At 43.9% G+C, this 18,706-nt stretch overlaps 1 protein-coding gene across 1 annotated transcript in view; it reads left to right on the top strand.

Annotated features, from left to right (window-relative positions):
- SCNN1G (sodium channel epithelial 1 subunit gamma) overlaps nucleotides 1-18,706 on the top strand; it is a 74,692-nt gene that overhangs the window by 33,269 nt on the left and 22,717 nt on the right. The window contains exons 3-7 of the mRNA XM_078664168.1: nucleotides 3,370-3,709; nucleotides 5,558-5,754; nucleotides 6,159-6,262; nucleotides 9,369-9,532; nucleotides 16,020-16,118. Coding sequence (XP_078520294.1) covers nucleotides 3,370-3,709; nucleotides 5,558-5,754; nucleotides 6,159-6,262; nucleotides 9,369-9,532; nucleotides 16,020-16,118 — 904 coding nt within the window. The remainder of the gene's footprint in view (nucleotides 1-3,369; nucleotides 3,710-5,557; nucleotides 5,755-6,158; nucleotides 6,263-9,368; nucleotides 9,533-16,019; nucleotides 16,119-18,706) is intronic.

The raw sequence follows: 18,706 nt of genomic DNA, 5'->3' as shown, positions 1-18,706 counted from the left end.
TGCATAGGCACTAGGCAGCCAATTGTGTGCCAGCACAGGGGGAAAGGACAGGAATGCACCGTGTTTCGTAAATACAGTGAATTCTGCCCTTTCACATTGACGTAGGGACGTACAGCAAGAAGACTTGTGGTGCTGCCCTACGCCAATTCCTCGTCAATGAGGTCCTGTAGTAGCAAGCAGTGTTGGACAGTGCCAAATGCAGCTCATAAATTCAAAAGCAACAAGGGAGCTAGTCGGCTCTTGTCCACTGTGAGTTTTATTTAATCCCAAATGGACATGATGGCTGACTCTGTGTCGGTGCCTGGTCTGAAACCGGATTGTTGATCTGACATTAAGCCATAATGTTCTGTAAAGTTAGAGAGTTGAGTAAACATTGCTCTCTAAAAAAGAATTCCTAAGAATGTTTGTTTTAATTTGATGTGGGCCTGTTGTTTCGTGGGTCAGATGGGTCGAGGTTTTCTTTTTGATGAGAGGTCTAATGTAGGAGTTTTTAGTCTTTCCAAGGACTTGTTGAGTAGGCATGGGGCTACCTCCCCTGCTTAGGTTCAGAAAAGGATATCTTTAAAGATTTTTGGTGGTGCCAGATCCGAAGGTGATCCTGGCAGTCTGGCTGCAATGATACTATTAAGGACATCTTTTTGTGACAGGGTATTTGAAAGTGTGCACTGATGGATGGTTATTGTTATCTCTTTACTTGGTGGTTAACTCATGTGTTGTTGTGGTGGTGTCCGCATTCTCCTTAAGGTAATTTTCAATCTTTTTAATTTTTGAGGTCAATTAATTAGAGACTTTCTCACAGACATCTTGTGATTGTGGTGTTTCTGTGTTTTAGCACTCTTTTATGGCATTCTTTAGAAGGGCAGTCTGCTTCAATTCTGCACATGGACTAGTGTTTGCCTTTTGTGGTTCTGATAGTACTTTTGTAGGCTCTGTTATAGTGGTGTGGTGTGCATTTGTCTGTTTCATCTCCTGATTTTTTCCATTTACATTGTAGAATGTAGAATTGTGTTTTTATTCTATTGATGTTGTCTTTCTTGCATGTGGTGTCTTTTTAGGGTCAACGTTCGATGTAATTTTAGTTGGTTTCTGTTTCTCCAGTGCAGCAGAGATCCAGTTGTGGAAAGTGTATATGTCTTTCGGCTGCATGTTTATTAGGGTGCTTTTTGTGTTGATTTGGTGATGTCTAATTTTTTCCATTGTCTATATGAGCATTTGTTGTTGGTTTTTAGCGTCTTTGAGGTTTTGTCATTAATAGGTGTATTGATCTTGAAAATAATGATGTTATGGTCACCCCAGCTTACGGGGGAAGATTTCTGTAACTTTGGCTTTTCTTAAGGGCACAAATATGACATCCAAAGATGTCCCATGTAGTTAGTTGGGCCAGAAAGGTTTTGTTGGAGGTTGATGGCTTTGGGGTTGGCAGTGATAGCTGTGGTTGTAGCTAGACCAATGTTGAGGTCTCCTAGGAAGGTTTGGGTGGCCATATGGGTGTTGGTGCTGTCTCAAGTAAGGCATTGTTAAAGTTGCTGCATGATGGTGTATATATTAAGAAGAAGAAGTAGGTTATAGTTGGAGTGGGGTGACATCTTATCACCAAGGATTCACAGCCATCCATGGTAAGGTTTTCAGTTGTTGTTGTTTGTAATGTTATTTTATGGATGACAGCCAGGCCTCCTCCCGACATTCTGCTTGTTATTTATTCAAGTTTTGGTTTTTAAGTTGTATTGTTTGTGATAGGTTGTGTGGTGTTGCAGCTATAGCTGCTTTTGTTTTTTTTTTTACAAATGTCAGATGATTGATGGGGAGATTTGTTTAGTAATTAAAGTCACTCAGTGATTGTATATGAGGGCTGTGTATTTGGTATAGGCAGAGTTTAGGAAGTAGTAATTGATAAAGATTTTGTAAGTGAGTGGTTACTTACTTACTTAAAACTCTTATGGTGGAGATGCAGAGTTTCTGGCCCTAGGCTCTTTCCAGGCCCAAGCAGAAAACACCCTTAACCTACAGTCCTTTACATGGACACCCTGAGCCCTAGGGTTAAATAGATTTAGTTATCAGGTGACCTTGGGCCAATGGGAATGCTAACCCTAACAAATCAGAACTGTAAACCTGTATCCCATAGCCAATAAGAACCTTAGCCCTATCAACCAATCGGTGATCAAGCACTAACTCCTAGGTCCACTAAGAACTATAGCAACCAATCAGAACCCTATACATAGCAACCGATCAGTAGCCAAACCCTAAGCCCAGTGAGAAGCCTAGCACAAGGGGTGAATTAGAAACCAGATGCAGGGGTCTATAAAAACCCTTGGTCTACAAATCATATTACCTGAACCTTAAAGGGCTATGTAAGGTGAGAGGGAGGTGTGCTCTGCAGCCAGGCTCAATCATTCATGCACTTCTAAAAACAAGCTCTTTCAACCCTAAAACGAGTTGCTACACCCACGGCTAAACACAATTTTGTCCACAGAAAGCAGATTACAACATTCTTTACACACTAAAGCTAGGGATTGTATTCAGTTCATGTGTCCTATTTACTTAGTTTCATGTTGAGTCAAATTTACCCTTTAGTAACCTTAATACAGTATGTGAAAAAGGGAAGCATGTTAAACATTTGTGTGCTCACAAAAACAGCTAATTTAAAGTGAAATTGTTCAGCAGATGCTATCTGCTCTTAACATCCATCATTCTGGACTTTCTGTCTGGGCTGCACAGGCTTAGAGTAGCTGGGTGGACTCCAAATGGAGATTGCTACCTTGGTGTCTCTTCCCCAAACTTCAGGGGTTGTGTAGTGGGAGAGTGTAGGCCTGCTTGTGTGACCCTAAAAGCAGGCACAATCACTAGGGCTGAATCAGATATGTGTTGAGGGGCAAGGGGCTACTGCTTCAGCTCACAATCTCCTTGGTTACAGACTGGCCCAATACACACTTTCCAGTTCCTTTTTAAAATATGCTGGTATGGCCCACTTTAAACCACTGAACAATGCTTTCATGCACCTGCAAAACTTGCTCTTTCACCCACAAAAGGAGTTTCTCAACTAACTGCCAACCACAATTCTACCCACAAAAAGCTAATTGAAACACTATCAACACAGGTATGGCGTGGTGCATTTATTGCATACCTCTATAGTTTGAGTACCATAGATACACAGGGGTCTGTATTCTGAATTCATCTGTATTGTGAGTGCAGCTGTAGTTATCAGATGGTTTAGTCTTCGCATGTGCTTTAGTTATTGCATGCCTCTGGAGTCAGACAGCTATAATTATTGTACACCTTTGATTTTTAACCTTTGAGAGCATATGACTTGTCTCTTTGTGCTGCATGTTGTCTTGGCACCCATAAGTGATGGCCTGTGATTTGATTCTGTAGGTACAGTGAAGTAAAACCATACTTGACCAATCTGCAAGAGAAAACTATCGAGAACTTGAAGGATTTGTATGGATACCCAGATTCCCTCCTCCGCATGCGACGTGACACGGATGCCTCGCTTAACCGTGCGAACGATGACGACCCTAAAGGATTTCTCCAGAAAATTCAATTAGTGAGAATTGAAGACATAAAGGGTGAAGAGATTCTTGTGTCAGACATTCCAAGTGGAAGGAAACGTAGAATGAAGTCACGCATGGTGGATGGGGAGCGCGCAGCTGTGCCCCACGAGCGCGCAGCTGTGCCCGAGCCAGCACCCAAGAAAACTGTTGGGTTCCAACTGGTGAGTGCAAAAGAATTAACAAGACAATCATCTACTCAGCAAGAATGACCTTGGGTGACATAACCTCATCCATTGCCCAAAGCAATGCTTGTAACACAACTATAGCCACCCCATACAAACACATACACCACAATATTCTACAGCCCAATACTACAATGCCATCCCCCCTTTCAAGCGCAACTGTCACCTTCTATAGCTCTCTCACTACACAGCTATCCTCCTGAAAACTACAATTCTCAACACAATCATTGGCACCCACTCCTTCAAACACAACCAGAGCAATCTTGGGGTGTAATGCCCTGACTTATACTAGCACCACCCACCTCTCCAAAGGCTACCATTTCAATCCCACAACACGTCCTGGGCAACAAATATGGGCCTTCCCCTTCAAGGGGCAATCCAGTTTGGAGAAAAAAGCATTCCTCTCTAACCAGTCTTGCATCCCTGGCAATCCACAACAGACCTTCCAGAATGTCGCTTTGTTTGATTATGACTGCTGGGGTTTTTCAGTTCTACTGCAACATCACTCCCCATATGGCCCCTTCAAAACTCAATCACTCCAATCCAATGCAGAACAAATATTTAAACAAGCTTTTAGTTATAATGCTGCCACCAACACTGCCTGCACACATGCCACAATCAGCAAGAAAACCTTCCACAGACAAGTAAACTAGGACCTCACATGCTTCTCAAAGTTGTTATAGCTTAACACTGCAATGGACTATCCCTCAGATCAAGTGGGGGGGATGGTAGGGGTGATCTGTCCCGGGTGGCACAAGTTTTGGGGGTGGTGGCCGACCCCCCGCTCTTCCATGCATTTGCCGTTGGGCGGCACTATCGCCACCGCCCCCCCCCCCCCCCCCCACGTCCATGCGGGTGCCGCTGGCGGCAAAGGGAGGGACCACCACGGGCAGCAAAGTGGCTAGCTATGCCACTGCTCGGTGAGATCCCCAGACTTTAGCTGATGAATCTACAAATCCCACATTTTGTGAAGTTTAGTGTGATACTCTAGCCGACTGCAGCCTTTAGGCTTCTCCCAGAGGGTCAACTTAGGTCTTTAGGTTAAATCAACAGGCAAGTGCTTTTCTGGAGTTCTTAAAGTTTTAGCCGGATCGCTGACAGAATATCGGAAACAGAAATATTATGTGGACATATTATCGTGTCAAAAATACTGAGGACCAAAATATCTAGAAGGTAAGTGAAAATAGGTAACTATAGATTTACTATTCTTAACCTCACATCTATGTACCTTGAAGATATATACATCGTCATGGTACATATATTAAGAGTTATATATAGTAAAGTTTGCTTACCCATAGAAACTTACCTTCATGATATTGGTGTCTTCAATATTCTTGACACAATATTTTGTTTCATGATATTTTTGTTTCGATATTCTGTCTAAATACTGTTTTGGCCATGTATAGCTATTCCTTAGCAGGACACTTTACCACTAATTGTTCACCAACACATAAATCAGGCACCATTGGCACACATATGCAGAGATTTTCATGCCCAGGGCTCATTGAGTAAAGACTGATAAATGCACTTTCTCCATTATGACTTTATTTAGCGATATGTAGTTCTTTGCTGTTTGACCTGGGTGGGCTTTGATGGTTCAGTACATAGATACAGAGTGGTCACATGTTCTATTATTTCGTTCATGGGATTCCTCCAGGAATACACGGTCTTTCTGCTCTAGTACTTGATGGCTTGGCATCCAGGCATTGGTCTGGTATATAGAACATTTCCCCTTTAGGATAACAGATTCACACAATTTAGTCTTTCGGCAAGAGCCAAGATGGGATGTATTGCTAAGTCGAATTTTTTTTTTGTTCTCTGAATTAGTGTAATCAGTTCAACACTTCGGACTGTACCACCTACACCTTCAGCTCGGGTGTGAATGCCATCCAGCAGTGGTACTATCTCCACTACACAAACTTGATGGCACAGGTTCCAATGGAGAAAAAGATTGAGATGGGCTACACCGCGGACGAGTTACTTGTTACCTGCTTCTTCAATGGGATGTCCTGCAGCAATTCCAGGTGAGTAGCCGGGCACGCTACCCCTTGATCCTTGCTCCATCAGCTCATAGATAGAACCCCACTCTGATTACTTCCCAGTGCTGAGCACACACATGGACTCTTACTTAAAGCTACTTGGGCAGGGAGAAAGACTACCAGGCCTTTGGGTGACATGGAGAACACTCACAATCCCATTGGATGAGTGGTAGCGCTATAGGTTGCAGAGAACAGAGAGAGAGAGAAGCCCTTGCATCAACAGAGATGACAGAAGGAAGCACCAACACCCCATTGGATGGTGGTGGGTGGGTCACCCTCACAGCGACATGGACAGTGGGGTTGAACTCATGATGGCAGGAGACAGAGAGCAGTAATACGCCTTGACCATGAGATGGGGATTCATTGAGCTGCCTCTTATTTTCTTTCAGAAACTTCAAGCTCTTCCATCACCCACAATATGGAAATTGTTACACCTTCAACAGCGGTGAGGATGGGACCATAATGAGTACGTCTACCGGCGGCAGCACCTACGGTGAGGGCCCTTCTCTAGAACCATTAATTTTCACTAAAGATGACACCTTGTTGGGTATCTTTAACTCCGTATCATATGCTAAAATTACCTTTTTTATCCGGCTGTCACTTTTTTTTGTCTCTAGCTTGAATCTAATCTTACCTACACACCCACCAATATGCTTCCCTAGGAGCCACCTGCTTGTGTCTCCTCCCCACAGCCTGATTTCCACCCTGTAGGCCTGGAAAAACACTGAAACATCACTTCTGTATTGACAATGAACATTTGTACCCGGTGTTGCGTCCCCCCCCCCATCCCTCCTTACCTCTTAAATGGAGCACTCTTGTTACATCACACACTAACACAACATATAGAAGCACCTACACTTTTACTGTCTACTCTGCAGCAAGTGCTCACCACCTCTCCACTTTAAACTCCTCCTCGCCAGACTTTATTGCGTCCCTACAAAACCGATTATCCCCGTAGACCCGTCACCACATCACGGTGTGGGTAGATGATCTCTTCCCACTGTGCTGTAGCCACCTGGCTATCAAGTGCAAACCTACCAGAACCTACGCCTGAGTCTACACGCCCATTCCCACCCAGTAGTGGAGTATTAAGGGGAACAAGGCTATAAAAAAATTTCTACAAATACTTGGGGACATATTTAAAAGGCTCTAATACCACCGGAGCGTCACTTTTTCTGACATTCCGCTGGCGTTGCTCCCTACCCCATATATACAAGGTGGCGTTAAGCCACTTAACGGGGATTAACAACACCTCTTAAATATGCCCCTTTCAGCAGCAATCTGCGGCGCCAAAGGGGCGAGCAATGGGTGTTGCTCTGGGCGTTCCGCCACAACATCCATTGCTTTTTGATGCTACCCTATAATTACAAGGTTGGGGCAGCGCCAAAAGCCAAGGCAAGGTAAAACCTGGTCATAGGATGGTAATAAGAGGAAGAATTATTAATTTCTCCTCGTATTTTGCTCTTTCTATGTGTGCTGCAGCAAATCATCATTATTGATTATTTATGTGCAGGAAGGTTATGTGCAGGAAGGTGTGCCTTCCTGCACATAAACAATCGCCCCTGCAGCGCAGGCACCCTTGCTACATGGCGCAAGTGTGCCTACACTGGCGCTAGGCAGCTTTTTTAGCACCAGTGCTAGGGGAAACACAGGGGCGCACTGTATTTTTGTAAATACGGCTCTTCCCTTCATTTAGAAAATGTCGGAGCGCGCCTTTGCAAATTTGGCGTTACACAGCACTCCAACATTTTCTCGTACGCATTCCCCTTGGTGTTAAAATAAGTGGCAACATTTCTTTAAAGTACACGCCGCTCCCTACAAAATCTTCTACATGCAGCAACGATTACCTCGACTCGGTCTCCGGTAAGGAGGATACATGACTCAATTCTACAAAGGGTGGTAAGGGAGCCTGACTACTTATAGTAATTTATAAGATCTCAACATTTTTGTAAATGAATCTTCATGCTTGGTAGATGTTTTGACAGCCTATACATTTCTGTCTATTGGTCGATCCTAACACACATCACTTCCCAAATCAGAACCCATTCTAGTGTAGGCTTCTCTGAATCCATCCCTACTTATGACACCTCATTGCCTGCCCCTACACCATCTCAGCAGATCATCTTGCGAACAGGATGCAAGAGGTAAACTCTGGGAAGACCTGAATCTTTTTTCAAGTCACAATACATGTAGCAACCAGTGGTGCAGCTGGTGCAGTGACACCAGGGCACAGAGTAGAGAGGGGGGGGGGGGCAGTACCAGATGCACTTGTTTTTGAGGTAGCCCTTTCAGAAATTTTCAAACACAGAGCGTGGTTGGGGCCCTGCTTTATGTTTACGCTTTGGGGAGGGTGCAAGGGATTTGAGTACGGCTTGAGTAGAAGATAAGTGAGAAATGGAGGAAGAGAAGAGAAAATGTGAAGCAAAGAAGAAAGAGAGAAAATGACAGAATGAGAGGAGTTAAGAGACAGACAGCAAGAGAAAGGAGGCAAGGACAATCAAAAAGAACAAGGGAAGAGGAAATAAATAGGGACAGACAAAAGATATTAGGAAGGAAGCGAAGGGAGAAAGGAAGTATTGAAGAGTGAGAGACAGAATAGAAGGAAGAAAACAAGAGGAAAAGGATAGTGGGGAGGACATGAAAGGGAGGAAGAAGATGAGAGAGGGACTGATATTTCCTCTGAAAGGCAGGTAGAATGGGGTACTTGGAGAGTCATTAACAGGGTGCAGCATCATTAGTGCAGCAGGTGCAGAGAAACCGAGGTCCTGGGGTGTGATTGGCTCACTGCACCCCAATTATATCTTTATTGTAGTACTGACAGGGGGCCTTTTTCTGTGCTTGCAGCAGGGTACATGTCACCCAGGCTGCTCCACATGCACAATGGTATAGTCTGGAGCTTCTTTTAACAGTTGTATAACTTTCTACGGCTGTCACGGTGTAAAAAGGTCCTGTCATGTTGCATAAATGTGGGTGTCACACCCTGTACCCCTCTGGAAATAGGTATTGATGAATTAGTCAACTTAAACATGAGTGCATGGGATGTTTTGAGGGTCATCCGGGAGGAGAAGGTAAACTATTCACAGACTCCAGGAAGAAATCCTGGAAACATCACTTCTCACCAACTTATGGAAGGCATTTAGCAATAAGAAAGCAGAATTGTCGTAAAATATCTCCTAAACCCAAAAGTAAGAAAGATCACCGCCTTTCTGTTTCCATCAACATTCGCTGGGTTGGAATCCAAAGGCAGCTGGAAGCCGAAACATATCTGTTGCAGAAAGCTTTAGGGTCTGACTTAGACCTTGGCGGATGGGTTACTCCATCACAAACATGATGGATAGCCCATATGATATATTACAAGTGCATTATATCCTATGGCACTTGTAATGCAGCGTATGGAATATCCATCAGGTGCATTACGGAGTATAGCACCCGCCAAGAACTAAAACAGACTCTTAGTGCTTTTTTCTTCCTCTGCCTGGACTTATATTGAGTGAAAAGTCAGACCTATGGTGGACAAAGTTATGTTTCCACCTATAGATTTGAACTCTGTTCTGTTCTCTCTTGTGATCTCTGTTCTGTTCTCTCTTTCGCCGTTGCAGGCTTGCAGGTCATCCTCCACATTGACGAGGCAGAGTACAACCCCTTTCTATCCATATCCGCTGGGGCCAAAATCCTGGTGCACGATCAAAGTGAATACCCATTTGTGGAAGATGTTGGGACTGACATTGAAACGGCCATGGAAACCTCCATTGGGCTCCAGCTGGTGAGTGACCCCTCTCCAGAGAGCTGCAATTTCAATAAACAGCTAGAAAACTGCATGTGTAGAATCTCGAATATCTTCATTCTTGGTACCCACATGGCCAAGAACTTGCCAGGCCCAGGGGCACTTCCAAGTGTAATGCCGGGTGGGGGGGGGGCTTTTCTTAGGATGCACCGGCCTCCTCAAAGATCAGCCCATCACACAACCAAGTCTTTCTAAGCCTGAGGGAGAGAGTCCTTGATTGACAGGATCGGCACAGGTCTCAAGCGCGAATGATGCTAGTGATTTCCATTTGATTATCGCTTCCTACACAAATGGAAGAGTAAGATAAAGTTGATACCTTCCTGTTGTGTTTTACCACATACACAGATGCATTCTGGGATCCTGGTCTCCCTGAAGGCTGTTTACCAACTTTGGGAGTGTGTGGGCTTCCCTGACTGGCCAGACAGAATTTACATCTTCTTCTCCTTTGGCAATAGGATGCTTCAAATGTTTCTACGGTGCGCCAACATTTTATCACAAATGTGGTATTACTAGCTGTAGTTAAACTAAAGCCTGGTCACAATTTAAATAAACAAAATCTAAAAACACATCTTGGTATATTTATTTACCTTTGTCTGGTTTTTTACAAGAGGGGTTGAGTTTCAGGCTGGCTAGCAATATTGCTTCTTTTTGTATTGGCAGCCAATTTATGAGGCATTAATTAAACTATTCCTTTTGCTGGAGAAGATTAGTAAGCCTGGGCAAATCACTACGCTACGCTCGCAAAGTTTGCGAAGTTTGCGCTACTTCACACTACGCAAATTGCACCTAGCACAGTGCAAACACGCGTAGCGTAGTGCAGAGGTAACTTTTTGCTTGCTCGCGGTCCTCAGCGTCAAGTTGGCGGCCGCGAGCAAGCAAATTGACATCCCGGCGAGACTTTTTCCTCGTTCGCAATCAGCAACATCAAGTTGCCGATCGCGAGCGTGGAAGATAAACCTCCCGGCAAGCTTCTCAACGTGGGAAGGTCAGGTTTCTCATTGCGAGTGATCGCGTATGCTCGCGCCGCTCGAATGATAAACTACCAGTCCGCGTTGAGAAAGCTGCCGCTCGAGTAGAAATCTACTCGAGCTGTAGAAAACGACCGCTTGCACTGTTCAAGATGCAGTTTGCACTGATTGCACAGTGCGGACTAGCATCCGGCACTGTGCAATCGATGCGAACAGCATTTTGCACAATGCACTACGCAGTTTGCGTAGCTACGCATAGCTTGCGTAGTGCGAAGTGCACTTTGCGTAGCTACGCGTAGCGCTACTTCGCAAACTACATCCAGGGTTTAAGATTAGCACACATATTGTGCGAATGAGTTAAAATATGGACAAAAAATTGGCCTCGATAGTGCAATATTTAGACTGATTGATATGAGCCTCCATTTCCCTAAAATAAGTTTCCCAAAACAGCGACTAAGAGTCGCCATACATAGTCCCCAATTTGCCAGTACTTAGAAATTGTGGGCCTTGTCTACAAAGAATTAACGCAGCGTGGTGCCGAAAGTCATTTGGTTGCGTCGCGCTGCGTTAATTCTGAAGCACAGGGATGTGTCTTATACACAAAGATATGACGGATGTCTTTGCTCTCCCCTGTTCTGGTGCACAACTAGCTGCCATGTGCTGACGCAGGCACCCTTGCACCATGGTGCAAGGATGCCTGCGTCATGGGGATGATGGTTTATGTGCAGGAAGGTGTCCAGGGTAGCTTGCAGGAATTCCAAAACAAAGGGGGAGCGTAGAGGTACTGATAGAATCACCCTCCTAACAGAACTTTAATAAACAAAGAGATTCTATCAAAAAAGTGATAACGTGGTAAAATTTTTAATTGGTTTCAATTTTTCTAACAAACGTGCTAGGCTCTCTCTTAAAGGTGAAAAGACCAGAGCGCAATGTGCTTTTTTAAAATACCCCTCACACACTAAAAAAATCCAATAGTGTCATGCTTCATCATAGGGGTCTTCCCGCCCCTATAACGGGACGGGGCGTGCTACGACCAAGCGAATACGCGGGAGCACTTATATTGTGACAGTGACTATGTGTGAGTGCACAGGTGTCAGTGAAAGTGTAGGGACCTCAAAAAAGTGAATTAATAAAAAATATAAAAATTCCCTGGCATAGTAGAAAAAATACTTTATTCACTTCTCTAGCTGGGAACATTAAGAAGGGGTTGTGAGGTAGAGCAGTAGCTAGCTACCTAGTCGACATGTTTCGTAAGCAGTCCCCTACTGCTTACTCATCAGGACCAAAAAGCGATCCCTACTAGAATATACTCAGTTGTACAGAATATGCCTACTGTCCTACAAACAGCACAGCAAAAATAAGCTGACTGTTTCGTGCTCCGGGGCATGAGTTGGCCCAGTGAAGCAAAAATAATGATACAAATAGTATCAAAAAGGGACCTATTCTGGTCTCTGTGGAGAAAAGGAAAAAAGAGAGAAAAACAACACGTATGCGTAAATTTACGTCATGATCCAATGATAGGTACAGATATTCAATTATGTACCAGTATGCCTTATTTATCAAAAGCAGTCATATCCCTTTGTATATTGGGAAAGGATATTGCATTAGTTATAAACAGCGTCCTATAGCTGGTTATAGAAACAGGGACCTCAAACTGCTCGGTTCCACTGTCATCTCATCACACACATACACAATCACGACTCAATGCATTACCACTGAACAAGCAATTCAAAGGGAGGGACCTCCTTTACCTTTGGTTTCTATCAGAGAGAATATTGAAACGCTAGCCGTTATTAGCGATATTGTGAACACTACAATACGTACACTTTTTAGTTAATTTCAATGCCCCATGAGTTTGCAGGCGAGGGGTGTTCTTCCGCGGTACTGTGAAAACAAAACCGCACCTTGGTTTTAATTGTTGCGCAAAGACCAAAACTATCGTTTGTGCCCGTGACCCGTTTTTTAAAGACTCGAGGTCAGAGTCTATTACTCACATGTCCGGCGAGGAGAAGAAGCATTGTTCCCACCCCCGTGCTACTCCGAGGAATACCCGGCTTGTATGTCTCGTGTTTCTTAAGAAGTATTGTTTCCGCATCGTCATCCGGCAATCCTGTGTATGACTAGTGCGTCAACCTCCCAAAATGGCCGCCACCTGATGGAACAATGTGAGGAGAAGGACGGGAGTCTTTCTACTCTTTCTTTTCTCGGGGTGGGGGTGCGCAATAATTAGGGAAACACGCGCATAATTAATAATATTCTTTTTGGTACATGAGGAAATTCTTAATAAATTGGTATGGTCGTGTTGGTTATCAGTACAGACAAGTACTCATACCATATCCCATTACATTTGTTATGTCTATGTTGGGGAAACAAAAAAACAAAAAAACCAAGGATTCACAGGGCCGGTGTTATCGCTCTGTCTAGTAATTGTAGTGACACAGTCAGAGGAATGCATGACCTTATTTACGTTGTCAGACATGGCATTCTCATTAAAGGAAATCGGAAGGGTTTTCTGGGATAGTGAGTGGACCTACTCCAAGGGGGATACATTAAAGTTGAGCCCAAGGGATATCATCGTTCAACCCAATCTTATGTGACTGAACACGAAACACCCATCTTTGTTCCTTCTCTAAGAGGGTTCTCTCGTTGCTGACAGTTTCAATCACGGTCCATTGAATTTCTTCTGGTTTGTGACCCATTTCAAGGAAGTGATTGGTGAGTTTTGTACTTGATTTCCTGCATTTTATTGTACTCTTGTGTTCGCCTATCCTGATCTTTACTGCCCTGCTCGTCATCCCTACATACTCAAGTTTGCATGGACAGGTGATCAGGTATACGACGTTCACACTGTTGCAGTTACTGAAACCCCTTTGTTCCCAGTTTGTTCCATTGTTGAATGTTATATTCTTGCTCTTCTGAGTCAGGCAACAAACCTTACACCCTCCACATGGATAGTGGCCTTGGACAAAGTTCGGATTTCTTTGTACGTTGTTAGTGTCCGATTTCGGTCTTGTGTGGACCAAAACGTCTCTTAAACTCTGGGCTTTTTTGTGGGCAAACATGGGTTTAGGTATCTGTAGGCCTCCACTGTTCAAGATACTCCAGTTTTTGTTAATGATTTTCGTAACCAAATTAGAGCTGGTGTTATATGTGGTTACGCAAATAGGTCTTTTTTCTTCCACCTTTGGTATCTTAGGCTCCAGTAGGCTTTCACGGCAGTTGTTCTTTGCTCTCGAAATCCGAACTTTGTCCAAGGCCACTATCCATGTGGAGGGTGTAAGGTTTGTTGCCTGACTCAGAAGAGCAAGAATATAACATTCAACAAACTGGGAACAAAGGGGTTTCAGTAACTGCAACAGTGTGAACGTCGTATACCTGATCACCTGTCCATGCAAACTTGAGTATGTAGGGATGACGAGCAGGGCAGTAAAGATCAGGATAGGCGAACACAAGAGTACAATAAAATGCAGGAAATCCAGTACAAAACTCACCAATCACTTCCTTGAAATGGGTCACAAACCAGAAGAAATTCAATGGACCGTGATTGAAACTGTCAGCAACGAGAGAACCCTCTTAGAGAAGGAACAAAGATGGGTGTTTCGTGTTCAGTCACATAAGATTGGGTTGAACGATGATATCCCTTGGGCTCAACTTTAATGTATCCCCCTTGGAGTAGGTCCACTCACTATCCCAGAAAACCCTTCCGATTTCCTTTAATGAGAATGCCATGTCTGACAACGTAAATAAGGTCATGCATTCCTCTGACTGTGTCACTACAATTACTAGACAGAGCGATAACACCGGCCCTGTGAATCCTTGGTTTTTTTGTTTTTTTGTTTCCCCAACATAGACATAACAAATGTAATGGGATATGGTATGAGTACTTGTCTGTACTGATAACCAACACGACCATACCAATTTATTAAGAATTTCCTCATGTACCAAAAAGAATATTATTAATTATGCGCGTGTTTCCCTAATTATTGCGCACCCCCACCCCGAGAAAAGAAAGAGTAGAAAGACTCCTGTCCTTCTCCTCACATTGTTCCATCAGGTGGCGGCCATTTTGGGAGGTTGACGCACTAGTCATACACAGGATTGCCGGATGACGATGCGGAAACAATACTTCTTAAGAAACACGAGACATACAAGCCGGGTATTCCTCGGAGTAGCACGGGGGTGGGAACAATGCTTCTTCTCCTCGCCGGACATGTGAGTAATAGACTCTGACCTCGAGTCTTTAAAAAATGGGTCACGGGCACAAACGATAGTTTTGGTCTTTGCGCAACAATTAAAACCAAGGTGCGGTTTTGTTTTCACAGTACCGCGGAAGAACACCCCTCGCCTGCAAACTCATGGGGCATTGAAATTAACTAAAAAGTGTACGTATTGTAGTGTTCACAATATCGCTAATAACGGCTAGCGTTTCAATATTCTCTCTGATAGAAACCAAAGGTAAAGGAGGTCCCTCCCTTTGAATTGCTTGTTCAGTGGTAATGCATTGAGTCGTGATTGTGTATGTGTGTGATGAGATGACAGTGGAACCGAGCAGTTTGAGGTCCCTGTTTCTATAACCAGCTATAGGACGCTGTTTATAACTAATGCAATATCCTTTCCCAATATACAAAGGGATATGACTGCTTTTGATAAATAAGGCATACTGGTACATAATTGAATATCTGTACCTATCATTGGATCATGACGTAAATTTACGCATACGTGTTGTTTTTCTCTCTTTTTTCCTTTTCTCCACAGAGACCAGAATAGGTCCCTTTTTGATACTATTTGTATCATTATTTTTGCTTCACTGGGCCAACTCATGCCCCGGAGCACGAAACAGTCAGCTTATTTTTGCTGTGCTGTTTGTAGGACAGTAGGCATATTCTGTACAACTGAGTATATTCTAGTAGGGATCGCTTTTTGGTCCTGATGAGTAAGCAGTAGGGGACTGCTTACGAAACATGTCGACTAGGTAGCTAGCTACTGCTCTACCTCACAACCCCTTCTTAATGTTCCCAGCTAGAGAAGTGAATAAAGTATTTTTTCTACTATGCCAGGGAATTTTTATATTTTTTATTAATTCACTTTTTTGAGGTCCCTACACTTTCACTGACACCTGTGCACTCACACATAGTCACTGTCACAATATAAGTGCTCCCGCGTATTCGCTTGGTCGTAGCACGCCCCGTCCCGTTATAGGGGCGGGAAGACCCCTATGATGAAGCATGACACTATTGGATTTTTTTAGTGTGTGAGGGGTATTTTAAAAAAGCACATTGCGCTCTGGTCTTTTCACCTTTAAGAGAGAGCCTAGCACGTTTGTTAGAAAAATTGAAACCAATTAAAAATTTTACCACGTTATCACTTTTTTGATAGAATCTCTTTGTTTATTAAAAAAAAATAGCTTGCAGGAATGCCAACAGTAAGCAGAATTGAGATTCATTCCTCCTAAGAAGACATTTTAATGGTCACTGTGTGCTTGTCTTTCTTTGTCTTAGACGGAATCCTCCAAGCTGAGTAGCCCCTACAGCGACTGCACGCTTGACGGGTCTGACATCCCAGTGAACAACATCTACAACAAGAACTACTCCTACCAGGTACGTGATTCTGTTGATCATAAGGTTAGATTTAGATGCTAGCAAAGGTCAGTGGGTGCCTACTTCTATGTCTTACACCTTTTACAAACCTTGTTGCCTCTGACCAATGGTTTCCTTCAATGGACTTATGTTTGAGCTATGGGTCCATGCTGAAGGCTTATCTGTTTTATTTGGCTTACTGGTGAAGTAGTGTCAGCAAAGTTTGAGCCATGTTTTGAATATGCAGACATTGTAATGTCATATATGTTTCAATAAAACACTTAACATTGAGGGTTGAATGTTTCTAAGCTCTGTAATAATGAAAGGTGTTACTGTTAGCAAATGGTACCAACCTCAGAAGGATGAAAGGCTGAGTCGACTTTGCTGCGGTTGGAACTCTTGACCAGCAGGTCATCCAAAGATGTCAACAGCAAATGCGTATTTCATTGAGCCCTCTGGCTAGCTATTCCGGGGCTGGACTTCCAATTGTGGTCTGCTCAAGGAACAGTAAATTTAAAGTCTCTGTGCTTGACCTTACCATCCCCCAACATGGTCATCTCAAAGAGGAATTTCTAAGTCAGTCTGTGGCCATGGTCTCGCCAAGAATAACAAAGCTGTACAAGCAGATACCTTTGACTGACTTGGTCTCCATGGTCTATCACCCCACTAGCAGTAATTACAAAGAGTATTTACCACCATGCGCCTATGCTCCCTTCCGCTTCATACAGATTATTTTACGGAGAAATAACTAAGACACATTGTGCCCGTGGACTTTAATCAGTCAATTTGAGAAGTATCTCCCAAATGACAATGTGTTCGTGGCCTCATCACCTACAGAAGTGGTCTCCTTTAGAAGAATTTTCCATGGGATAATTGTTTGACAGTCTCAGCGCCACCATGCATGATTATCTTAAGCAGAAAGTCTCCGGTCGCAAGATGACAGTAGTCTTACCGCCCTCAGATATGATCTCTTTAGATGAAAATCCCCAGTTACATGGTCTCATAATTCCCGAACTCGGACGGTCCAGTCACACAGTTGGACACACACTTACTGCTAAGTTTCTTCTTAGCAAGAGAACTTTTTAAAATTGTTTTCAGAACACATATCCATCCCTTTTTCCACATTTGATCAATTATAGTAGACCAACACAACATGGCTAGTATTGGCGCAATCATTGTACAGCAATTCTCTAAAGAACATCAACAGTTTAAACGCTAGCACACCTTACTCATCCACCCCGGCTACCCTCAGTACTGCTTCAGAACCCCTGGGATATTGCATCATAGATTTGCAAATTTGGCAGTGAAAAGAAAGAAATTTTGCGCCACAAAAATGGAAATTTTAGGGCACTATCGCGGCACTTCATTTTACCTGTTATCATTCCTTCTCAGCTTTAAATCAGTGGAAACTAGTAGCAGACTGTTCATACCATCAAGGTCCATCTTAGATCCTTGCTGGCTCTGGCTACATCCACGCTGAACATGATTTCTCTTTCTCTGGCTTTTCTCTACAGTGCCAAGAAGTCCTCGGACATATACTGTGTCACTTACATTTCCATGCTTTACAGTGCCGAAGTGTACACTTTTACACCTCTAATCTACTTTCAAATTCCTTGTATGCATCATGTTCACACTTCCATTATAACTCTTACGAGTTTAACTCCTTGGATGCTCATGACGAGCTCAGCTCGTCATGTGCGACGGCGCTCCGGTGCTCATGACGAGCTGAGCTCGTCATGACCGTTCCCGTTCCGTGGAACGCTCGCACGCTGGGCTGATTCCCCTATTGTGCTGAACGTTCCATTGGAACAGGCGCGGTCATGACGAGCTCAGCTCGTCATGAGCACCAGAGCGCCGTGGCTCATGACGGGCTGACCTCGTCATGAAGCATGGGGGCGCTGTACGCCCCCCAGCACAGCGGGGAAATACAGCGAGCAGCGAAGGGGTTAAAAAATAAATTTGAAGTAGGGGAAGACAGGGTGCTACAAGGACCTTTAAAGTGGGCTAGCATCAGCCAGTTTTCTATATACTTGCCAGGGAAGCTGCCTTCATGAGGAAGACCTGCAGAGACTTTAATGGTGGCCATATCTGTTCTCACTTTTGAACACTCGCTGTCTGTCCTGTTATTGTGTCCAGACTAAAGAGGAGGTGTCTTATGACCCCTCCTTGAGGATGGGTGTGCCTACATGGGGGAGGGCTTGGTGTGAGGGTGGGCAGTGAGGCAGTCTTCAGAGGCTGGGGGAGGTTCATAACTGTTCTGTGCACAACTACCAAATGCCTTGGCACCTTTAGCCCTCCATAATGTTTCTGTCCTGCTGTGACTTGTAGGTTTGCAAATTGGTGTTGGCTGAATCTGCAATACAAGCCAAAGGGGTCAGGTTTTATTTGAGCCACACAGCAGCTTTGCAAAGAAATCCCTGAAGCACCCCCCCACTGCCAGTTCATCATCTCACGGTGGTGTGCATGAAAGAAAACCAAAGCCCACAGCCCAATAATGTACCAGCCCAAGGTCAAGCTTTGGGAATGTTAGAGCTGGGAGTTATTATCTTTAAATTCCAAAGTAACAGAAGAACTCACCTGTCTACCTTGGCCTCTCTTTGAGAACACTT

This window comes from Lissotriton helveticus, chromosome 10, assembly GCF_964261635.1.
Source record: "Lissotriton helveticus chromosome 10, aLisHel1.1, whole genome shotgun sequence".
Classification (NCBI taxonomy): Eukaryota; Metazoa; Chordata; class Amphibia; order Caudata; family Salamandridae; genus Lissotriton; species Lissotriton helveticus.
This window is presented reverse-complemented; position numbering and strand designations above follow the sequence as displayed.